The 25,207-nt window shown below is 43.9% G+C and overlaps 1 protein-coding gene across 1 annotated transcript in view; it reads left to right on the top strand.

Annotated features, from left to right (window-relative positions):
- The window catches only part of ANXA13 (annexin A13), a 55,352-nt gene that overhangs the window by 2,926 nt on the left and 27,219 nt on the right, over positions 1 to 25,207 (top strand). The window contains exon 2 of the mRNA XM_065903205.1: positions 20,559 to 20,676. Within this exon, the coding sequence (XP_065759277.1) occupies positions 20,559 to 20,676 (118 nt within the window). The remainder of the gene's footprint in view (positions 1 to 20,558; positions 20,677 to 25,207) is intronic.

The raw sequence follows: 25,207 nt of genomic DNA, 5'->3' as shown, positions 1-25,207 counted from the left end.
GCTTCAACATCACTCCTTCCAATTAAGATTCAGGACTGATTTCCTTTAGGATGAACTGGTTGGATCTCCTTGCAGTCCAAGGGACTCTCAAGAGTCTTCTCCAAAACAACAGTTCAAAAAGCCTACTAGGAAAGCTGAATCTCTCAAAATATGTCCATAAAGCAGGGTCCACAGATAACTGTTTGACATATATTGGTCTAACGCCATTTGAAAGTTGGAAATCATGTTTTCCAAGGTATTCTGATATGGAATCCTAATCAATTCTGAAAGATTAAAATTTTTTTCCTTTGTGTTTTTCTCCAATCCTTTTGCCATCATCCCTGATTTTTCTGAATTCCAGACATAGTGTTTCTATCTAACCTATTTGGAGCAGTAAGAACTGACACTGGCGTATTATCATCATTTGCTGAAACAAACAAGTGTTCAGAGTCTGCTTAGCCTGAGATCATGTCTCTGCTCAATGAGCTTTGTGCAGAGACAGAAAAATAGATCCTCATGAAAAAAGCTTAGGTTCAGCCAGATGACTCTTCCACTGTGTGAGTTATTTTCAAAAGAATAACCATTTGGAGGAAAATAGAATATTGTGACAAAGAGTGAGATGACTTAGTCACAAGAGTGTGGCTGTAGGGGTCATAAGAACTGAAATATAGGGAGCAAGATCTAGGGGTGCCATGGATAAATGTGGAAATCATCACAAACTCAAGAGGACTATTGATTTCTGGAAATTTTTTTCCAGACTAATGAACAGGTGCTAAAAAAAGTACTGCTGACTTTCTACTCATAGCATGGACCCTAGGCTAGTAGCAATGTCCACATGGCCTGCGTGATTTTAGAAATACAGAATCTGGGACTTTCCTGGTAGTCCAGTGGTTGAGAATCCAAGTTGCAATGTGGGGGACAAGAGCTCTATCCCTGATCAAGGAACTAAGATCTCACATGTTGAGGAACAGCTAAGCCCACACACCCCAAATAGAGAGCCTGTCTGCAGCAACTACCGAAGCCCTCGCACTTCGGGGTCCATGTGCCACAGTTAAGACCTAACACAGACAAAGAAAAAAAACACGGAATCTCAGGCCCACCCAGACTTACTTAATCAGAATCTACACTCAACAAGATCCCCAAGTGTTTCCTATGCACATTGAAGTTGAGAAGTACCAGACTTGGGAACACGTTCTTCAACTTGCCTGGATGTTGGAGTCATCTGGGGGTTCTAAAAACCAGCGAGGCCTAAGTCCCACCCCCAGAGAGTCTGAATTAATGGGTCTGGTGGTTGGCCTGGGTGTTGGGATTTCTGAATGCTCCCGTGGCAATGCTGATGAGCCCAGAGTCTGAAAATGGTGAACCTCACAGCATGATCCTGGCGAGACCAGTTCAGCACACTGCTGACGAGGAAGTGTCATTGTGAGTGCCTGGAAATGAAAACCAACTCGTAAATGTCAGAACATCTGCTCAGGGATCCCCAGGGTGTTTGTCAAGATGCCACATTTATGACTCGCTTGTGCTAATATTTAGCCAACACAAATATTGTCTGAAATGGAGACTACGTGATGGACTGTGGACACCCGAGAGATACATGACAGGTGGGGCCTAGGTCAAGATTCCTGAGAAAAGAAGCGAGGCTCTAAAGACAGCTGAAATGTGATAGGGAATTTGAGACAAAAGTAAGTATGGCTTTAACCAAGAGTGCTCTACACTGTGATCCCCAAACTCAAAGAATCACAGTGACCCCCAAATAGAAACCAGCCTAGACTTCGCAGGAATATCTCTCCTATCAGGAAAACTTTTATCCTGGAATGTTAGTCCTTTAGATCATCACCATCCAGAAGAGGAAACAAAACTGGCCTCTGCCATCAAAACATGACATGGATTAAAGCAAACTTTATTTAATGACAACTCTCCCACGTGAAGTCTAGCTACGTTTTAGGCAAAATTACACAGTCTTGGCTTTGGAGGTTTCTTGGCGATAATAGATTAAAAACAGTCATTTAAAAGAGGTGCGAGATAAAGACTGGCAAGGACAAATACACTGACAGAAGGAAGAGCATGCAACTGAAAACTTGACCCAGGAACTCTGAAGGTGTAGGAGCTGGGGCACTTTGGGTAGAGGAGGGATTTGAACACATCCCAACATAGCCAAGCCTCTCTGCTCCACAGCACAGCAACAGGACCCCAGCGCCCAGCAACAATGGGCATCACTGGAGGTTGAAAAGGGCCTTTTGAAATGATGATGATAATGACAACAGACGTTTTTTAAGTTCTTGCGAGACAGTGAAGAGCTTTGAGCACAGTGGTCCACGAAAGTTGAGTCCTTTACAAAACACTCCATATGTACAAGTGTCAGTCCGCACAGCAATTCTAATAGGAAGGTACTATTATTATTAGTCCTCTTTAAAAATTGTGGAAGTGACGCAAAGAGAGGTTAGGTTATTTGTCTGAGGTTGTATTAATATATCTAATAAGAGGTAAACATGAATTAGGGTTTGGGTAAAAATTCTTCACACTATGTCTTGGGTTCCTTTTACACTAACTAGAAGCTAACCAACTGGGCTGTCTACAACTATGGAACTGAATTATCACTTCATTATGTCTTTACCCCATCTCTGAGCTTACTCCTTCTCTCCTCATCCCCACCCTGGAATAGATGCTTTTCTGTAGTGCTTCCATTATTCTGTATATAATGCCATCACTTCTCTCCCAAATGATTCTGGAACTATTTATACATCAGTGGACAGAACTGGACTGACAGCTCCAACTGCCTGGGGGTTGGACTGTGTCTTATTCATCTTAGCATCCCCAGTACCGATACAATACCTGGCACACAGCAAATGTGAATGAAGTCATCAGTTCACTACGTTTTCTTTCTTTTTTCCCACTACATTTATTTACTTTTGTGCTGGGTCTTTGTTGCTGCTTGGGTTTTCTCTACTCACAGAGAGTAGGGGCTACTCGCTAGCTGCAGTGCATGGGCTTCTCATTCCAGTGGCTTCTCTCATTGCGGAGCACAGGCTCTAGGGCACAGGCTTCGGGAGCTGTGGTGCATGGGCTTAGCTGTTCTGTGGCATATGGGATCTTCCTGGATCGGGGATCGAACCCGAATCTCCTCTTCTTATGAGGATATCAATCACTGGATTTAGGACCCTCCCTCAGTCTGAGCTCATCTAAAACTCCTTAACTAATTGTATCTGCAAAGGTTCAATTTCCAAATACGGTCACATTCTGAGGTTCTGAGTAGACATGAATTCAGGGACACTAGTCAACCCACTACTCCAAGGAGATTGGGTTTCATTGCCTTAAGCTAGTAGTGGTTTTCAAACTTTGCATAGCAGATTCCTTTGGAAGGCTTATTTAAATAGAGAGCTGGGCCCCATCTGCAGAGAGTCTGATTCAGTAGACACTCTATAGTGGGGCCTGAGAATCTGCATTTCTGACAAGTTCCCTGGTGATGTTGACGCTTCTGTCTAGGCACCACACCTGGAGAACTACTATCTTAGGTAACAGAGAAGTCCCAGTCAATGTCAGACAAGGGGATGACAAGGTGGGCATTATGGATGGACCATGCTGGAAGCTGGTGGAGAAAGGTTTGGAGAGAAACATGACCGAAGGCAAGTAAAGCCCTTGAAAGGCAGTGGCCCTGGAGAAAGATGATGAACCCCTGCCCTGAACTGAAACAGTGACAATGGGATTGGAGAGAAAAGGACAGATGGGAGGGTCAAATGGACATAACTTGCTGACTGACAGGATATGGGAGGTAGGGGACAAGAAAGACTCCACGGGGCTCCCCAGGTACCTGGCTGTGAATGCGGGTGGCTGACCGTGGCACACCCTGGGAGTGAGGGAAAGTCTGCAAGGCGGAAGGATGAATTTGGTTTGGGGATCTGTTGGGTTTGAAATATCTGGGTATTATACCTAGCACAGCTGGATCTGAAACTCAAAAGAGAAGTCTGGGGTTGAGGTGGTTTGTAACTATAAATTCTGGGGGGGTGGGGGGTGTTTTGTTTTTAACTGAGTATGTATTTGTTCACAAACTACTGGACTGACAGTGGCTTAAATAACAATGACCTTAAATTATTAACTCTAACAGGAAGTCTGAATGCAGGGAACTGCAGGGCTGGTTCAGCAGTGCAGTTCCATCACTAGGGACTCAGGGTACCTCTGCCTTTCCATTCTGCCACCCTCGAGGTACTGGCAACATCTCCACTCATGGATGCAAAAGAATGGCCATGTGTGTGTTCAGGTTTGCAATCTCACAGGATAGAGTCACAAGCAAGAAGGAAAGGGGTAGAGAAAAAGTGGGTTTCTCTTCCTGTAAACAGTCCCCTATCAGTGAGGATAATCTTCTGGGAAATCCCAGGCAAACATCCCTTTGTATCCCATTGGCCAGAATTGGTCAAAAGCCCACTCCAAGACCAATGACTGACAAAGATGAAGAGTACAGTGATGGATCACAATTCATCCCGAGTGCTGCAGAAATCATCTTGTCAGTAAGTGTCTTTCCCTCTCCTCTCTGTCTCACACTCTCTCCTTCTTTCTATGTCTTGGCCTCATTCTCTCCTATCGAAAATGAACCTTTCCTTTTGAATAGTGGGGAAGGCAAAAGGAGTTGATGAGAGGGAAACCTGACCACAGACAGTTCAGACACCACAGAGATTTCCACAGCCTCACATAGCTCCAGATTAACTACCCTAAGGAAAAGAGTTTTCTCTAAGCATCCATACATACAATGCCAAGGACAATTCTGATTGACTTGGGTATGTACCTACTTCCCGGACTATCACCTTAGCCAAGGTTGGCCTTACCTGTTCTTAGGGACGGGTGGCATTGCTTTATCCGTATTGCTTTCTTAAAACTGCTGTTTTTTTGTTTTTAAATGTAGAGTCATAGTTTTATTATTTTATTTTTTATTGGCATATACTTGCTTTACAATGTCGTTTCTGCTGTACAACAAAGGGAATCACTTATTTATATACATATATCCCTCCCTCCAGAGTCTCCCTCCCACCCCCAACTATAGGTTTTATTAACATTACTACAACTACAAATATGACTACTATTACAATAGAAAGAGAATGAAGATTTGAAGATCAGATGGGAAGGCAATAGAATAATCACTCCTCTGGTGATGTGGGTTTGGATTGTGATGGGAATGAAAAGGAAGACAAAAGTGATTAAAAGAATTTTAGAGAAATAATTAAGAAGTTTGGATCCAATGCATATTTCAACTCTTCTACCAGGGGAAAGAATAGCATTCGTTGTTTTGATTCTACAGGAGACAAAAATCTGCTTAAAGCAAATTTCACTCTTTTACCTTGTTTCCTTTGCAGCAAATCTGAACTTGTTCACAAAATGTATCACAACTCCCTGCAGCAAAGAATAATACCCAGCACTATTCAATGCTGCAGTGGCTCAGCTCAGCCCCTAATATTTTCAATTTTCAACTCCATTTGCCCACTTATCATTGACTCTGGAGGATCTCAGAGTACACTTACTTCCTTTTTTCCTGTAAGCAATGAATCCCAAGTTGATATGCTCATTGAATTGGAAGGAAAAAAAAAAAAAAAACAGCCTTTGGCAATAGAAGAAAGACATGGACAATTCTTTTCTAATGAGAAAAGTGCTCCATTTTTCATTGCTCTTGAAGGCATGGCTCCTTTCACAGTTGAGAAATAGCCCTCATCTCCCCATCACCATCATATTCTCCAAGTGCACTTTTGTTAAGGCAATACAGCAGTCATTGGCTATCTGAAGGTTTAATACTCTTCAGAGGCCTCTAAATCCCCAAACAATCTGTGAACAACCTCAAAGCAGACATTTCCTCCAGAACACAAAACCTGGTTTTGAGACACCCATTGGGTTCTGCCTCTAGTAGAGACTTGGGGCTGTCCAGCCCAACACAGTACTGAGGGCCTCCCAAAGGAGCTGCCAACTGGGGCTGTCAGCTGAGGCTGGGATTCAAAGAAGCAGTGGGGATAACAGGCTTCTCCCTTGGGACCAACTTTAATTTGAACTCTTCCTCCTAGTTACCTTATCCCAGTACTCATCTTTCAGATGTGTCATCTGGGTTCCTTTGAAAGAAAATCAAAGAGAGAAAGACACCATGGTCCACTTCTAATCCCCTCTTTTAAGTAACCACAGCAATGCCCTCTTTGTGACTGGGGACCTTGTTACCTAGGTGTCATTTACCACCAGAAGCTCAGCCTTCCCAACACCTTCAGGTAACATGTGGACAGAGCTGTCACAGCCATGCGATCAGGGCTGTAGACCCTTCACAGATCAGATCTTAGCACTACCGACACTTGGAACCAGGTCATTCTTTGCTGCAGGGGGTTGTTGTGTGCCCTGTGGGATGTTTAGTGGAGTCCCTTGGCATGTGTGACTAGATTCCAGCAACACTCCCCTATTTGTGACAACTAAAAACTCTCTAAACATTGCCCAATGTCCCTAGAGGGGCAAAATCACTCCTTGTCGGTTGAGAACCACTTCACGAGACACAGACCTTAAATGGGAAAGCAAGGCTACTGGGCAGAAGAAGTCCCTACAATGTCCTTATCTGGCTGAGCTTCCACCAGCGATCATGCCTTCCTGCCCCTCTGGCCCAGGCTCTCTCTCCCACTGATTGCCCCTCTTATCACAGGGTAAAAGCCAATTCATCTTGAACCTTGACCCTTGTCTTCCTGTTGATGACATCAGCAATTGAGAGGCAGTGGTTCCCCCAACCCCGAAGGTCATTAGCTCATTAATTAAGTTCTGATAGCCAGAATGAGAAGAGCTTCCCTGCAGAAATACCCAGGAACAAGACTGCCGAGCTACTGGTTTTCCTGCCTAGATGAACACTGCTCATCTGGAAAGACACTGTCTGAAATATTCAGCAATCAGTTTGCTCACCTCTCCTCTGGGTGGAGCCCCCTCAAAGACTTGCCCCAGTCAATCTCCCCGCGAACGGAGGAATCAGCTTTGCTATTGGTCAGTGTGACCTTGGCCAGTCCTAGTTAAAATGGAGGCATAGCTACATGGTGAAATTACCAATATTCTTATAAAATGGAAACTGTGCTTAAATATACCTAACAGAGTACACTTCAATGTATTTTTTTCTACTTATTAATAATAGTTTAACTTTTACCCTGACAAGCATTGAAGTGGATTTGGATTTAAAACTCCTGAAAAGCAAGACTTTCAAGACCAGAGATAGGGCATGGTAGGCTTCTCACACTGTTTGTGTTTCTGAGTGTATTGCTAGTACCCTTGGAAACAATGGCACCCACCACCTTGATGAGTCTTAAGTTCACATCTCCTTAAGGTCAAGTCTCAACCTCATAGTCACTTTTGACAGTAAATACCACACGGAGATGTATAACCCAAAGAGCATAGCCTAAGAAATTGTGTCTTTCTGAAAAATGACCTAACAATGCCAATCTTCATTAAGAGGTGTTCTTAAAATGCCAGTATAAAATTTAAATTTATAGAAACCTCAAATTTAATAGAAAGATCATTTTTTAAATCTAAAAAGTTTCACTTACTTTTCAGAACACACAGTGTATGTAAGTCTATCATTTTGAGATCTGATCCAAAGGGATGCTTTTTCTATTTTCAGCCTTATTTGCCTGGTCTTGCAAATATTTGTACTCATCCAGAGTGATGGCTTCCCTAGTGGCTCAGATGGTAAAGATGTAAAGAATCTGCCTGCAATGCAGGAGACCTGGGTTCAATCCCTGGGTCGGGAATATCCCCCAGAGAGGGGAATGGCTACGCACTCCAGTATTCTTGCCTGGAGAATTCCACGGACAGAGAAGCCTGGCGGGCTACAGTCCATGGGGTCGCAAAGAGTCAAACACGACTGAGACTAACACTAACAGAGTGATGGCCAAGCCTTTAATAGTCACACCTGTCACTTTAAAACTCCATCTCTGAAAGGACGAGTCAATAGAAACAAAGAGCTCCCTGGTTCTCAGCACCCTTCAAAGCTTTCCTAACACGCTTTCCTAGCTATCTGGTCTGCATCCTTGGCTAATAGACTTCAAAAGCCGATTCAAGTGGAAAGAAGATCTATGAACAGAGGAATCAGCTTTGCTATTAGTCAATGTGACCACAGCAAGTCCTAATTAAAATGGAGGAATAGTTGCATGGCAAAAATTATCAAATATTCTTGTAAGATTGAAACTGTGCTTAAATATACCCAACAGAGTACACTAATATATATGTTTTTTTTCTATTTAATAGTTTAACTTTTTGTTCTGACAAGCATTTAAGTGGATTTTGATTTAAAACCAAAAAAACAAGACTTTTAATCAAACTTATTGTTTCAAGGGAACCGTGGCCAAGAAACAATCAACTTAATGAAACAATATGCCACTAATCCCCCAAGATTCATGTTTAAAGAGGTGAATGACTCCTCTGTTGTGTTTCAAATTGCCTCAGTGTCTACTATATGTATCTGTGGAAATGTCACCAGGACAGTATCTAGCTCTAAATTCATCGACTTTAAATAGTACAATACTTTGCATTCATGCTAACTGGTTTCAAAGTACAAATGAGTGGCCAGTTAGGGGTAAAAGAACATTGTCCTTAGAGAGAGGAATCCAGTTTCTTTCCGTAATGGAGTAAGTGACTCTGGGCAGATGACTTCACCACCAAGCTTCAGTGTATCTGTAAAACGAGGTGATTGGATACACCGAACAATGTTTCCCAGACTTCACACTTAAGTGTGACCTTTTGGAATGTTTCCAAATACTTATGCCACATATTTTATTAATAGTTCTAACTATTTTCTTTAAATCCACTCATCTTTTTGACACAAATTTATCTTAAAAAGAAACCTTGTATTAGTACCATAAATGGGAAACTAGTGCCAGTTGACATAAATATAAAAAGTGAGAAGAGTGTATTAAACTCAAACTAAACACTATTGCCAGTCAAAGGCTCAGATTCTGTGATTTGTTTTCTGATTAAACAAAACACTTGTTTGCAAAGAACAGAGAAGCTGTTTGCAAAGTAACTATCTGAGGCTTTCTGGGCCACATAATCTTTGTTGTGGGTAATGGTTTAGTCGCTAAGTCTAAAGTCCCGGCTCTGGCAACCCCATGGGCTATAGACCACCAGGCTCCTCTGTCCATGGGATTTTCCAGGCAAGAATACTGGAGTGAGTTGCTGTTTCCTTCCCCAGGGGATCTTCCCCACCCAGGGATCAAACCTGTGTCTCCTGCATTACAGGCCGATTCTTTACCGCTGAACCATCAGGGAAACCTTACAACCTTTGTTGCAGCTACTCAATTCTGCTATTGTAGTGTGGGAGCAATCATTGACCAAATGGATATGAGTGGGTTGGTTATGTCCCAGTAAAACTTTATTTAGAAAAACAGGTAATGGATTGGATTTGGGCCCAGGCTATAGTTTGCCAGCTCCTGGACTGGGAAACCATGAAAAACATACTATTACCAGACAAAGACTGACTACTCACAAGAATCTAGAGAGAATTTTAAAAGGAACTCCTCTCCCAGTTGGAAATCCAGTGGGTTTTAATATCTTCAGTGTTCCATGTTATCCACTTTGAAAAACCCTTGGTTGACTTTCTAACCTAAGAATCTCTGATAAAACTCTCCCCTTTATCTTTTGCACCCTGGATAAAGTCTAGGATTTCTTACTTATACAAACACTCAGTGTATATTTTTAAAGCTTTCTCATTCACTGAAATGTCAGTTGGAAATTTCTTGATTTTCATGAGACCAGTGGTTTTCATCCGTGGTTGCACATTAGAATTATCTGGAGAATTTTTAAAATACCTATTCTTAGTAAATCTGCATGCATGCTCAGTCACTTAGTACTGTCTGACTCTTTGCAACCCCATGAACTGCAACCTGCAAGGCTCATCTGTCCATGGGATTATCCAAGCAACAATACTGGAATGGATTGCCATTTCCTTCTCTAGGGGATCTTCCCGACCCAGAGATCAAACTCACATCTCCTATGCATTGGTGGGTAGATTTTTTACCACTGAGCCACCTGGGAAGCCACGTGTATCTTAATGATTCAGATTTAATAGGACTCGGTCATTTGTGTGTGCACATGCTGGCTATTGCAAATTGCACAGTCAGTTTCAGCTAGGGTGACCACCTATCCTGGTTCACCTGGACTGTCCCAGAGTTAGCACTGAAAACCCAGGATTTCCCAGGAAACCCTCCATCTTGGGCAGTCAAATGGTTGTTCGCCTCAGTGCCAGCCCACCACTGGCAGAAAATCCTCATTTCTTTCCAGGAGAGTCAGGACAGTTTCAGAAAGAAGATGAGGCTTCCGTAAATTTTCTTAAGTAGATCCACTCTCCTCCGTTGCCCATAGAACCAACAGTGGGCAACCAGGTGTTTAAAACACAAAGGGACACGAGGCCCCACGCTGTCAGTTTCTAAGCTCCTCTGGCCCTCTGCAGACTCAGGCACGATAGAGGAATCCATCCATCACAGCGCCCGCCCTCTGCTTCCCGTGCCTCACACGGACAGGCCCCTGGCTAGCAAGACAAACCCGCAGTCGTTTTTGCATAGATTCTGTCAGGCGGGGAGAAGTGACCTTTTACCCATGAGAATGTTTGACAGTTCATCAGGCTGGTAAGCAGTCACCCCAAGGGGCAAACATCAGAAACTGGTCCTGCGCTGGCCTCATGCCTTCTCGGTCTTCACAGTGCCTCTGCTAAAATTCAGTTCCCTGGCACACTACGGTCCTCGGACGATGATCCCTATGGCAAGATGTCTTAGGAGCAGGAAAAGGGGCAACTGGAAGACTTGGGATGAGATGGGGAGAGGAGGAAGAGTCCCGAGAGCCTGTTGGAGCAGGTCAGAAAAGTCAGTCCCTCCCTGGCCAACTCTGATTACTGTAATGAAAGCGCTCTCTCCAGTTCTCACATGTTCTCTTTTTCCCCCCAGTTTTATTTTTTTAAGAAACACAATCTTTGCTATTTATTTATTTATGTCTATGCCATGGTGGCATGTGGGATCTTAGTTCCCCAATTAGGAACTGAACTTGTGCCCCCTGCAGTGGAAGCACAGAGTCTTAATCACAGGACCCCCAGGGAAGTCCCGCCAGCTTTATTGAAATAAATTGATGTATAACAATATGTAAGTTTAATATACGTGTTGACTTGATACACTTACATATTGCAAAATGATTACCAGCATAGCATTAGCTAACACTTGCAGCATGGCGTGTAGTTACCATTTCTTTTTCGTGGTGAGGACATTTAAGATACTTTCTTGGCAGCTTTCAAGTGTATAATACAGTATTATTTAACTATAACCATTATGGTGCACATTAGATCCCCAGAACTTATTCATCTTACAACTACGAGTTTGTATGCTTTAGCTAACCTCTTTCCTTTTCCCCTGGCCCCTAGTAACCACCGTTCTAGTGTATGTTCCTATCAGCTTTTTTAGATTCCACATATAAGTGATATCGTATAGTTTTTGTCTTTCTCTGACTTATTTCACTTAGTATAATGCCCTCAAGATCCATCCAGGTTGTTGCAAATAACAGGATTTCCTTCTTCCTCATGGCTGCATAATATTCCATTATATATATATATATATATATGTGACATAATATCTCAAGTTTGTTTATTTATCTAGCTAGCTAGCTATCTGCCACATCTTTATCTATTCATCCATTGACAGACACATGAAAAGTGAAAGTGTTAATCGTTCAGTAATGTCCGACTCTTTGCAGTTCTATGGATTTTAGCCTGCCAGGTTCCTCTGTCCATGGAATTCTCCAGGCAAGAATACTGGAGTTGGTTGCCATTTCCTTCTTCATGGGATCTTCCCAACCCAGGGATTGAACCTGAGTCTCCTACATTGCAGGGAGATTTTTTACCATCTGAGCCACCAGGGAAGCCCCATAAGGTTGTTTTTAAATCCTGGCTATGGTGAATGATATTCACATTGTCATTGTGAACACCATTTGTCTTATTTTATCTTCCTGAGATTCTGCTGGGTACGGTAGGTTTTGGTCTCGCTTTACAGAAAAGAAGCTGAAAGTTACAATTTCATTTGACTCAGAAGGAATATTGGGAGCAGAGTTTGACAATAACATCTGCCCTGCACACACACTTTGCCCTGGGAGAGGTTTTCCCTTTTGCCTTGCAAATAGTGATAACTGGCCTTTATTTTCCATTTCACTTCCTATTGACTCATCATCAGGAACATTCATTGACCCCACGGCCATGCACATGGTCCTCAGCTTCCCTGGTCAGCAGACCAGTCACAGGTTTCCACTGACGTTTCCATTTTAAAAAACTAGCATTTTGAGAATTGAAATGAGCTTTTCTACCATTAAATTTTTTTAAAATAAACAATTTTGACAGGGACAAAAAATTGGTTGATGAGAAGTCAACAGTAGAGTTTCTGGATCCAAACTGTGTAGGTTTGAATTCCATCGCTTACCAACTGTGTGACCTCAGGCAATTAATTAACCTCTCTGTGCTCCGGTTTCCTCATCTGCAAAACAGGAGGTAACAATGCTTACTTCATAGGGTTGTTGTGAAGACTGAGTGAGTATGTGTAAACTGTTTGGACCTGTGCCGGGCAAGTAGTAAGTGTGTTATATTCAGCTGTCATTCTCAATTTGAAGTATTTCTCCCTTAAACTCTCAGCTCCTGCTACTACTTAGCTACAAGTACAAAATGGTTTCTGGACAAAATTATGTAATGAGCTATTTTAAAGCTGGCATACAAGGCACCATGTCAGGGGCTTGTTCAACACAGCAGGAATCAGGTCAAGATAGAAGGAAGTGCTAAAAATAACCCTGAGCCCTTACCACATGCCGAGTATCCTGCTAAGCACTTTTGACCCATATCCTTATAACAACCCACAAGAGACAGATACTATTATTACCATCTTGCAGATGGGAAAACAAAGACTTTGAAAGGATAAGGAGAGAACCAGCATCACACCAGCGTCAAAGGCAGATATCTTGAAGCGGGGTGGGGGTGGGGCAGTTACCTATGTGATCAGAAAGAAGTTTCTGACCCAAAGTGAACCTCAGTTGCCCCAACTCTATACAAGGCAAGTTTAGCCCAAATGGCCAACATTCACTCAAGGTACCATAAAACCATCATGGCAATGGTCTTGCTGATGCTGAGGAGAGTGCAGGCGTGTCTGAGGGTCTCCCCAGCCCAGCCTTCATTTTGCTCCTGTTTAATAAGCTCAGGCCATTGCTTAGCTCTAATCCCACCCCTTGTTACTAGTCTTCCCCATCCCCTCCTGATTCCACATCAGCTTACACAGCAGGCCTCTTCAGATCAGTGTACAGTGAGCCCTCTGCCCTCTGCTCCCCAGCTGTACCTCGGAGACTTCCTGTCTCAGAGTCTGGATACCAAGCAACCACTTTTAAATATTTATCCAGCAGACCGCAGACAGTGAAGACTTCTGGAGACCAGCGCTGGAAAGAGCAAACAAACCAAGTGCCACTCCCATTACATTTTGATAATATTTCAGAGTTTACAAATGACCCTTACATCCTTCTGTCACTTGGCACCCCACCTCCTACGTGCCACCATCCGTGTGCTGACTGTAACCTGGCATGGTGCGACTGCATCCTGAACACGACCACAGCTAAAGTGCATGCTACGGTGAGCTGGTGCGGCTCCGCTGTGAAGATGAGACAACGAAGCCTCGGACAGATGGGTCGGCTTGCTTGCAGGCCTACAACCAGCAAGAGGCAAAGCGTGACTGAGCACAGTGGGACTGACTCCCAAGTTCACATTTTGTCTTTATGTCACATTCAGATCACGCTTGTTCTGCAGCAGCGCGGTCACAGGTCACAGTAAGCACGCATGCACACAGAGCCAGGAAGCACCATGCTATCGTTTCTTGCTGGACTGTCCTTTTTTTCCATTTCCACCCTTCCCTTTCCCCCCTTTTTGCGCTTGCCTAACTCCTATTCATCTTTGAAGAGCCAGCACAAATGTCAGCTTCTCCATATAAATTCCTCTTTCTCCTCTCAGCTGTTTGCAGGCAAAGTGCTTACCATATCATAAGGCAATGGTCATTGATCTACTTCTGGGTTTATTTCCCTGAGGACGGGGACTACAGTTAATAGACCCATTGAGTCTCCCTCACCTGGGGTACTGCTTGCCACCTAATAGATCTTCAGCGCTTGTTTGTTGAAGAAAGAGGAGGGAAGCAAAGTAGGAGGAGGAAGGAGAAAAGGGAAGAAAGAAAAGGAAAAAGAGAAGGGAGGCGAGAAAGCAGGTGAAAGGGGAGGAACTGCTAGAGGATAGTCTAATTTGCCTACAGTGCATTGCTTTTGAATGAATTCACATGTCTCTCATGAGACAGTGTATTCTTATTTTCCAGTCTGGATGTTAACCAAATAGAAGATCAGGTCACCTAAGCAGGTTACACCTACTGATGAGTGCGACTGTATTTAAATATGAGTGTACTCGGGCTGGGTAACCTATCTGGAAAATCTTAGTTATGACATAACGCATAGAGCAACCAATTTGCAAACCATATCCCTTGTTTTAACATGCTCCATCACCAGAGTTTGCTGGGAGCTGGAGGAAGATTTTGTAAAATATTCCCTTTTGATCGTAAGAGTTAAGCCTTGCTTGAACTGCACAGGGTCAGAAGCCTTTGGGTGTCTGTTCCTCCCCTACATCCTTCTGGCTGGGGGTATTGAAACGCGATAGAAATATCAAAACTCAATAAAGATGTCAAAACTCAATAGAGAGCTATCTTTCTTCCTGGGCAATCACTGTGTTAAACCTGAGTCAATTCGGAGTGATGTTTTCAACAATCTTGTCCAGGTGGCACTGCTTCCTAGGCTCCTAGAATCGATTTACTTTCTTTGCATCCTTCCTCCAGAAAAATGGATCCTTGGTGTCCCTGTTTGAGATGCAAGGACATGAAAACACAGAAAAGTGACATGTAGACAAGAAAGGAAAAAACAAAAATCTCCCAGAGGAATCACGTACAAGGCGATGCTCTCTGTAGTGTTAGAAGTATTTGCTTCATTCTGAGCCTGGACTGAGCAGTGCAATGGTTGGCTCTGCGCCAGCCTTGTATCTCAATGGGACCCTCACACTAGTGGGTGCGAACTGTCATGCAGGCCAGAATGTTGTTGTGGTGTCAGCCCAGATCACCTGGACTCCACACAGCCTGAATTTTTAACCACTTTACTGCCCCCAGTGAAGTGCATGCTTAGAACCTGGAGCCACACTGCAGGTGATGAGTGAAAAACTGATCCTTAGAGAGCCATTTACAAGGTGAAAATCCCTCAAGCAGGAAAGGTTTAGAATATTCTAGAAAGGTCACGGCTGATCTGCCTTCAACAAATATTTTTTACATTTATTGAACACACGCCCTCTGCTAGGCTTCCTTTCAGATGCTTTGCGTGAATGACTTTATTTGAACTCTCACAGGAGACCTACGAGGTAGGCGACATTATCTGCATTTTGCCATGAGGAAGCCACAGCACAGAAAGTTTCCCAAACTTGCCCAAGTTCACAGAGGAAATAAGCAGTCCCCATGGGATTCAAATCCCATCTGACTAAAGCTGTGTTCTTAAAGTTGACTATTATATCCCTGTATATGTGTGCTAAGTCAGTTCAGTTGTGTCCAACTCTTTGCGACCCCATGGACTGCAGCCCACCAGGCTCCTCTGTCCGTGGGGTTCTCCAGGCAAGAATACTGAAGTGAGTTGTCATGCCCTCCTCCAGGGGATCTTCCCAACCCAGGGGTCAACCTGGGTCTCCTGTATTGCAGGGGGACTTTTTACCACTGAGCAACCAGGGAAGCCCATTAACACATCCTCAGTGGCTACCTATTATAAACATGATGTCTTCTGGAGCATTGCAAGATAGATAATAGATTGATGGATGTATAGATATCTAGATAATAGATAGATGATAGATGGATGAATAAATAGATAATAGAATCTCATAATTTCAAGTTTAGAAAATACGTGTATACCTTCCAAATTTGCCAAAGTCAAAATACACAGAAGTGAAAGCCTAACTATCACTACAAGACAAAAAATAAAAGAGTTTGCCCAAAGAGGCAGAGACAGGACTAACATGTCTGTGGCTTGTCTAATTATCTGGCACTGGAAATGTTATCTCAAGTAAGTCTCTGATCTCAGAAGGCAGACACTGCCCCCATTTTACAGATGAGGAAATAGTGGCTTAGAGTTTAATTGGCTCAAGTTCACATGGCTGCAGAGGGGCAGGACCACATTCAAACTTGAATCTATGAGGCCTTAAACCCAGACTCTGTAATCTTTTTTATTAACATCTAGCATCATGTCTTTTTTATGTGTCTCCTGAGTGTCAGTGCAAATGCTATTTAAAAAAACAAAACAAAAAAGGAATGTTGCCCCAGCTCTTTGATGCCTTGTCGTAGAAAGCAGGTAGAATAACCATGTGTTTGCCCCAGCTCTCACAAACTCAACCTTTTGTCCCCATCCTGGGGTCTCCTGCATTGCCATTTTGTGCCTGGTTCACATTCCTGCAGACCTGCTTTGTATTGGAAGTTCTGCTCAGTGGCCTCAGGTTTCAGAACAAAATCTTCTGATGAGCAAATCGGCCCGAGACCCCAGAGTCAGCTGCCCAGCCCATTAACAATGAACCATAGAGGACGAATGTCTGCTCCGTGTGCATTCCAGAGAAGTTGTTACCCGGCTCATCGGAACAAGCCAAGGACAGCCCTTACATCAACACTGGCCATGGCTGATGAATGCAGCCATTGTAGACACAGTCCCGACCATGCCGAGGGGAAGATTCCTTTCAAACAGACTGTTTTCTTTTTCTCTTTTTCTTTTTAAAATCACATCACACAATGCCTTCCCTCTGACATCGAATATCCTGCTGTTAGAATCTGCCTGCCAAGGCAGGAGTCGTGGGTTCCATCCCTGGGTTGGGAAGATCTCCTGGAGAAGGAAATGGCAACCCACTCCAGTATTCTTGCCTGGAGAATCCCATGGACAGAGGAGCCTGGTGGGCTACAGTTGGACATGACTGAGCGACTAAACAACTAGGAACAAGATGGAATTCTCTTCTGATAAGAAAAGATAACCAAGACGGCTAAGAGTCATTCCGAGAAGGGGGCAGTTCCTTTATCCTGCCCTGCTGTAAGTCGATTGAGACTTACATGCTACATTAGTTGTAAAGGAAACAATGAAGTCTCAACATCATCTTTACTCCTGACGTGTGGCTCAGCCCTCTCCCAATGCACACCCTCCACCAGCCCCCTTCCCCCCCACCATGGTCCCCCCACCTTGGCCAGACTCAATATTATTTTGGCCTAAAGGACACTTATTTTTACTTTTCCGGCCTTGGATAAACAAACTGCCCCTGTTCTGAGGTTCCTTTTCACATCCCTCCGCTCTTACAACTCCATGATATTTGTATGATGGAACCGTCTTACTAAAACAGAAACCAAATGGCATTCCATAGCTGACTTCCAGACAGTCCTGGTTAAAGTCCAGTTCCACAGTTACCTGGCCAGGGGATCTTGAACAAGTCTCCTCATGACTTCTGCAAGCCCTGGCAGCATCTTTGTGCCAATGAGGAAAGAAGTCTCCCCCTGGGGGAGAAGCAGCCTGACAGCACAGAGCCAGGCAAGCGTAAACCCACCTGGACCCATCCCCACCCTCCCTGCCCCTCGACCAGGACCCTCAGGCAAAACCAGAAGCATTCACAGAGCCCCCATCTCTGTTTCAACTTGTCAGTTGGGAAGTGGGATAGATAATAAGAGTTCCACTGAATTCTTGCACGGATGAAGCTAAAGTGACCTACAGAACTGTTTATGAATCAGCCTGTTACTAGGAGATTTCTGCTGCTCTGGTTCAACTCCACCTTGCTTCCTGAGCCACCCATAATACTCCTGATGAAAAGCAGAGGCACAATTTACTTCTTTGAGATTGCTCCTTCCCACACTCCCACACCCAGAGAACCAGCCCTTTCAGAATGTGATCAAAGAGCTGGGTGAGCTTGGTCAGTGTGCAGCCTGTGCAGCTGCAGGGTCCCATGCTTACAAAGGCCCTGCTCTTGGTTTAATGCTTTGATGGCCCTTGAAATTCTCAATCACTTTTGAACAAAGAGCCCTACATTTTCATTTTGCACTGAGCTCCACAAATTATATTTCTGGTCCTGCCAACAAGCCTTCCTAAGTCCCAGATAGTTTTCTTACAGCTGACAAAAGATCGGGAAAGGAAAATGGGACACACCATCCCTCCGCTGAATGTGAAGGTACCAGTCATAATTAGATGTGAGGCAGGATGGTGCAGGGCTTCCTAGGTGGCTCAGCAGTAAAGGATCTGCCCGCGATGCAGAAGACGCAGGAGATGCCGTGGGTTTGATCCCTGGGTTGGGAAGATCCCCTGGAGGAGGGCATGGCAACCCACTCTGGTATTCTTGCCTGGAAAATTCCATGGACAGAGGAGACTGAAAGGCTATAGTCTATAGGCTTGCAGAGTTGAACACAACTGAAGTGACTGAGCACGCACACACAGAGGATGGTGCAGGAGACACAGGAGCATGGGCTTTGGGAGACAAAGTGAGCTGGTGCATCCCGCAAGGCCATAGACAGATGCTCTGACCTGCGTGAACCCAGGCTTCCTCGTCTGTAAATCAGATGACTAACACCTACTCTTCCCCATGATGAAAGGTCTGTCAGTGAAGGAGTCTTCTAGCATGTGGCAGGTGCTCAACAAATATGAGTCCTGCTCCAGCTTGTTTCAGGAATAGATACTTTAAGATGGGCCAGGTGGGACTTCCCTAAAGGTCCAGGGGTTAAGACATGGTGCTTCTACTGCAGGGGGCATGGGTTCTATCCCTAGTTGGGGAACTAAGATCCCTCATGTCACACAGGGTGGTCAAAAAATGGGGGGGGGGGAGGAGGATGGGCTATACATTACATTCCAAAAGGCAATGGGGTGATAGGGGGTCCTGATATCCCTTTGACTCTAAAATTATATGATTCTCCATTAACCAAAACCTAAAAGTCAGCCCTCCTCCAGTCCTTAGTTAAATTCTCAATCTCTCTCTCCATATTTCCACTCTTATTGCCTCTGCTTTGCTTCAGACTGAACCCATGCCTCCTTCCTGTGGACAACATGACCGCCAACACGTCCTACACTGACGCTCAGTCAACTTAGCAAACCCGGCGGGGAGAGACATCTCTCTCCCAAAATCTATCTATCAGAGCAGGAAAAATTCTCATTGATCCTGCTTGGATTACATCCCCACTCCGGAACCAGTCGCTACTGCCTGAGTGACAGGGCGCGTGTCCTCCCAAGCCCAGGACAACGGGGCTCCAGCCTCGTGGCTGACGGCCCCAGTGAGACCGCACGGACTAGGCGAGGGGAAGGCCTCAGAGCACACAGGGCTGCCAGGCAGGTGAACGCAACGCCTCCTCTGTGCTTCATGTGGTTTACTGCCCATTCCCAATAGGCACCCGCAGAAATGAAAGGAGGGAGCGGAGCATCGGGGAGTGTAGACAGTAACACTTGAGCCAACTTTCCTGGAATGAAGGCAAATAAGCGACACTTGTCATTAAAGAAGGTCTCTGAGGAGAGACAAAGAGCTGAGAAAAGCCAGGGTGTGTTCAAAGCTCCCCGATGCATAACTGCAATTAACCTCACATCTTTAAATTTTTAATAGTGGTGCACTGATTTTTTATGCTTACCTTCTGTTTAAGCAAGCCACACTGGCTTTCCACTTCAGTGCTAACAGAAAGTTTCTTTCTGGAAAATAACTTTAAGCAAAACAAACTAGGTCAATCGATAAAAAAATAATAAGCAAATAATAAAGATGTAGACCTAGATAGCTGATGGCTGCCATCTGTGGGGTCGCACAGAGTCGGACACGACTGAAGTGACTTAGCAGCAGCAGCAGCAGATAGCTGTGGACATTTCGTGGATATACTATGCCAATGATTAAAATATGGGAAACATTAGATTAGTATACATACAGAACTTTCTCTTCCCAAGGATCAGTTAAAACCAATACCTCTGTTTTGTTCCATAGGGTTATCTCTGACAAATTAAATAGTATGTCTCTCATTGTGTGAATGGTAAAGCTTTAGCCCAGCTTGCAAAATGGATCTGTAATAAGATTCTAGAATCCTCAGTTTCTGGCAAGCGGCAACTATTCCCTAGACAGGCTATGTCTCAAGGCAAAGGGGAAAAACCAGCATTCCAAGACACTGGCCCACTGTATTACTCTGTTTCGGAGACAGACACAGAGGAGGAGTTGATGAGAAAATCGCTCCTCCCAGAGCTGACTGGGCTGATTGTCCCTGAGAACAGAGAGGCCCATTCTCTGTGGGCATCCGAGTCCAGCTGGCTCCAGGAGGTACCAGCCGTCTCTCTGCGGCCAGAGCTTCCCCAGCTGATTTCCACATGTACCCATGAGTACAGCGGCAGCTGTTCCCTCCTCTGGGTGTCTGCTTGGTCTTCCTTTTAGCTGCCAATTTCAGCCAGAGATCATTTTTAATGCCCAAGAGTCAGACACAACTTAATGACTGAAGAAGAAGAACAACAACAAATTGTCCACTTACCTTTGCAATTAATTTTTCTTCTAGGCCAAAGGGAAGAGTCATCAGGGCTTGGGTGCCGGTCGAGATAACAAAGCAAAAAGTCATCAGCGTTTTGATGCTGATCAAGATGCCAAAAAGCTGAACAAAGCCTGCAAAGGAATGGGTATGAAAGATATTTTGTTTTCTCATTCACTCCTGAAGTTGATTAAACTTGATCTCACATCTGACTTTCCCACAATCTCAGGAAGATGACCTCTCACTTAGCTTGTATTTATATCTCCCAAGCTAAGCTGATTGCTTTTAAGTTTCCCTTTATAAAAGCTCTCAAAGTTATCAGATCCTTTTATATTTCAGGATTCAACATAATAGCTAGAGATTGAAAATTATGGCATTTAATTTGAATTTGAGGTGGGGAAACTTCATGAGAAGTGTAGTTTCTACAATCCTAATGTCATCTAAATCCTCTGATGTCTTTCATGGGAGGTGGTGGGAAGTCAGGGCTGATAAGAACTGAACTAGGGACCTGAAGCTTCATCTGGAAGCAGAAGTGGACCTAAAACTGTCGACAAGCTCACGAATCAAGGGGCCACACCGGAGCAGCTATTTACATCCAGGCCTAAGTGCAAGGCCAAGAATGGGAGTCTAAGCAGGAGGTTGGGCTTCCCTGTTGGCCCAGTGGTAAAGAATCGGCCTGCCAATGGAGGAGACACAGATTCAATTCCTGGATCAGGAAGATTCCCCTGGAGAAGGGAATGGGAACCCCCTCTAGTATTCTTCCCTGGGAAATCCCGTGGGCAGAGGAGCCTGGCGGGCTACAGTCCATGGTGTGGCAAAAGAGTTGGACATGACTTCAAAACTAAATAGCAACAACAAGCAAGAGATCAGGAGAAAGGTAACCCAGGAACAAAGTGGGATGAGGGAAAGAGCATCTAGTGCTGGGCCATGAAAGGAGGCTCTGGAACCCAAGGAAGTAACTGAGGTTGATCCTGTTGATCAAGGGCTTCAGGAGAACAAGGAAGTAACAACGATAGCTTGGGAGAAAAAATAGGGGCGAGGCTGATGAATTTCCTTAATTTTCTTTCTTACACCTATTGGGAAACTTTTAATATTCTAGGCATTGAGCCAAGCACTTTATATATAAGCTCTCATTAAGTTATTTTCACAAAAGTCCATTTTTCAGATGAGGGGAAAGGCCATGACAAGTTAAGTAACATACCCAAAGACACAACACCAGTAGCGGTGAGCCCTGGGACGGAACCAGTTTCTGTCATTGCCTCCAAGTGCCAACAATTTAGAGACACCACAGCTAAGCCACCTCGGCCACACAGCGGCCGTGGGTGGGGTCAGGCCTGAGAAGACACGGCTGGTAGAAGCCGTCTGAATCCAAAAGCTGCTTTATTGTTTCTTTTTCTTATTGTGATATAATCCCTATATCCAAAATCCACCCTTTTGCAGTGTACAATTTAGTGGGGTTTCATACATTCACAGGGTTTTGTAATCATCACCTCTAATTTCAGAACATTTTCATCAACCAAAAGAAACCCCACGTGTATTCATAGCCGCTCCCACTCCACCTTCAGGTCCAGGCACTCAATGGTCCACTTTCTCTCTCTATGGATTTGCTTATGCTGGACATTTCATGCACCTGACATTACAGTGAGTCCCCTACATATAAACGAGTCCCATTCCAAGAGTGCATTCGTAAGTCCAATTTGTTCCTAAGTCCAACAAAGTTAGCCTAGGCACCCAACTAACACAATCACCTACACAGTACTGTACTGTAAGACATTTATAATACTTTTCACACACATAATACATAAAAACAAACACAAAAAAAATAAAGAAAAACATTTTAATCTTACAATACTTTGAAAAGTACAGTAGTACAGTACAAGAGCCAGCATACAGGGACTGGGGCATCAAGTGAAGAGGATAGAAGAGATGCTGACTGGAGGAGGGAGATGAGGTGGGAGACAGTAGAGTTGAAGCATCATCAGCAACAGGAGATGGAGGGCAGGCTGCGAATTCTCTCATACCTGTTATCGATAGAATGCACATTTGCATCTTGGAAAGTTCGACACTTGAAGGTTCATCTGTAGGGGACTCACTGTATACAATATGTGGCCTGTTGTGTCTGGCTTCTTTCTCTTGGCATAATGTTTTATGAAGACAAGTGCTAGATTTTACTTAGAGGTAAATTAGTGGAGATTTACTTTCCTAGGAATGGGTATTGTGGTAGAAGATGGCCATTTAAACTTTTTGTGTGACTCCAGGGGAAAGACCTGGGGTCCAAGTGGAAGTTCTAGGAAAACATCTTTTGCTTCTGTAGAAGGAACTGTCCAACTATAGCATAGTCTACCTTGCCCAAGAAACGCTGAAGTCTCAAAGACCTGGGGTTGGAGACAATGTGGCAGGAAGTAGTAGAAGGGATTTCTACATAGTAAATATTTTTGAATAAATCAGAGGTGGGAGGGCTGGAAATGAAGGATGACAACCAGGTTGTTCGGTTTGGGGGCATCAGAGGCAAGCTCAGCAGAGAGGAGCTAGTCCGTGCTCACATCCTGGCTGACTGATCTATTTGGACAACAGCTGTTGGAAGGCATGCTTGCTTGCGAGTGTCAGGATGTTTATAGTTCTGAGGGTCTGAGCCAGCCTCACAGGTGTTTCCCTGCTGCCTTCTGAGTGAGGGCCTGACATCTGGATGTGGGCTGGAGACAGGGGCTGAAGTGGGTGTGAGATGAGTCAGCTGTGGTTTATGATAAATCCCTGAGTTCTTAGCTACCACGCGAATTTACTTTGCCAAGCACAGATGCAGCGCCTACTGAACATCAACGTCACACTGAATTCTCGTCCTCCCTCCACTTGGGTGTGGCCACTCTTGTGCTGGTGACTGTTGGAGAGTCCGTTCTACATGCCAAGTGCTAAACTGGGTACCACCACTCAGACATCATCTTTTGTAACCTCCCGACAGCCCTGTAAAGTTGTACTGTAATGACTTAACAGATGAGAATGCCAAGGCTCAGAGGTTAAATACTTGTCCAAAGTCAAAAAGTTATGAAATGAGGATGGAGTGGTTGGACCTAGAGCCATCTTGAAAAGCTATCATTTGGATAAAGGTCTACAATTCCAACCTCTGTTAGAGGAAGTCCAAGCAAAATTGTATCATTGGCAAAACTCATCTGTAAGACCAAGTACTTATCTTATTGCTATACCAGCCCTGCCAAGGCTGGACTTAAATTTCTTTCTTTCTTTCTTTTTTATTAGTTGGAGGCTAATCACTTCACAACATTTCAGTGGGTTTTGTCATACATTGATATGAATCAGCCATAGAGTTACACATATTCCCATCCCGATCTCCCCTCCCACCTCCCTCTCCACCCGATTCCTCTGGGTCTTCCCAGTGTACCAGGCCCGAGCACTTGACTCATGCATCCCACCTGGGCTGGTGATCTGTTTCACCATAGATAATATACATGCTGTTCTTTCGAAACATCCCACCCTCACCTTCTCCCACGGAGTTCAAAAGTCTGTTCTGTACATCTGTGTCTCTTTTTCTGTTTTGCATATAGGGTTATCGTTACCATCTTTCTAAATTCCATATATATGTGTTAGTATGCTGTAATGTTCTTTATCTTTCTGGCTTACTTCACTCTGTATAATGGGCTCCAGTTTCATCCATCTCATTAGAACTGATTCAAATGGATTCTTTTTAATGGCTGAGTAATATTCCATGGTGTATATGCAAGGCCAAGCTGTCCAACAGCCATCATGGTGAGATATATGGGTCATTTTTAATTTTGAGAAGCCAAGTTTTAAAATCCAAGTGAAATTAATTTTAACAGTATATTTTAGTTAACTCAATACTGTATTGAAAATATCATTTCAACTGATAGCCAATTTCAAAGTTATTCTTGAGATACCTGACATCCCGTTTTTCACATTAAGTCATCAAAGGATTCTATATATTCTACAGTTACAGAACATTTCAACTTGGACCAGCCACACTTTGCATCTTCAATAGCCACATGCATCTATCATATTGCATAGCGAGAGGTTAGAGGCCCTAGGCATCAGAAAGGTTATGTGGGCTCCCACTCATTCACCCACCTATGAAAGTCAAAATAATAAGAATGCGATATTACTCAACCATAAAAAAGCATGAAATTGGACCATCTGTAGAGACATGGATTGACTAGAGTGTGTCATACAGAGTGAAGCAAGCCAGAAAGAGAAAAACAAATATTGTATATTAACACATATATGTGGATTCTAGGAAAATGCTATAGGTGAACTAATTTGCCAAGCAGAAATAGAGATACAGACAAAGAGAACAAACATATGGACCCCAAGCAGGGAAGTGGTGGTGGAATGGACTGGGAAACTGAGATTGACTTAGATCCACTGCAATATAATGCAGATAGCTAATGAGAACCCACAGCATAGCTCAGGGAAGTCTACACAGGACTCTGTGGTGAGCTAAATGGGAAGGAAATCCAAGGTAGAGGGGATATGTGTATAAGTATGGCTGCTTCACTTTGATACAGAATAAGAAACTAATACAACATTGTAAAACAACATTGTATTCCAATTTAAAAAAAAAGAATGCTATACCATAAAATAACAATTGATTTTTCCAAGTATGGCTAAACTGGCAGATTTCCTTTTCACATCTTTGGTGCTTATGCTTCCCTGGC

The sequence above is a fragment of the Muntiacus reevesi genome, chromosome 12 (genome assembly GCF_963930625.1).
Source record: "Muntiacus reevesi chromosome 12, mMunRee1.1, whole genome shotgun sequence".
NCBI lineage: Eukaryota > Metazoa > Chordata > Mammalia > Artiodactyla > Cervidae > Muntiacus > Muntiacus reevesi.
The sequence above is the reverse complement of the archived record's forward strand: the minus strand, read 5'-3'. Positions and strand labels throughout refer to the sequence as shown.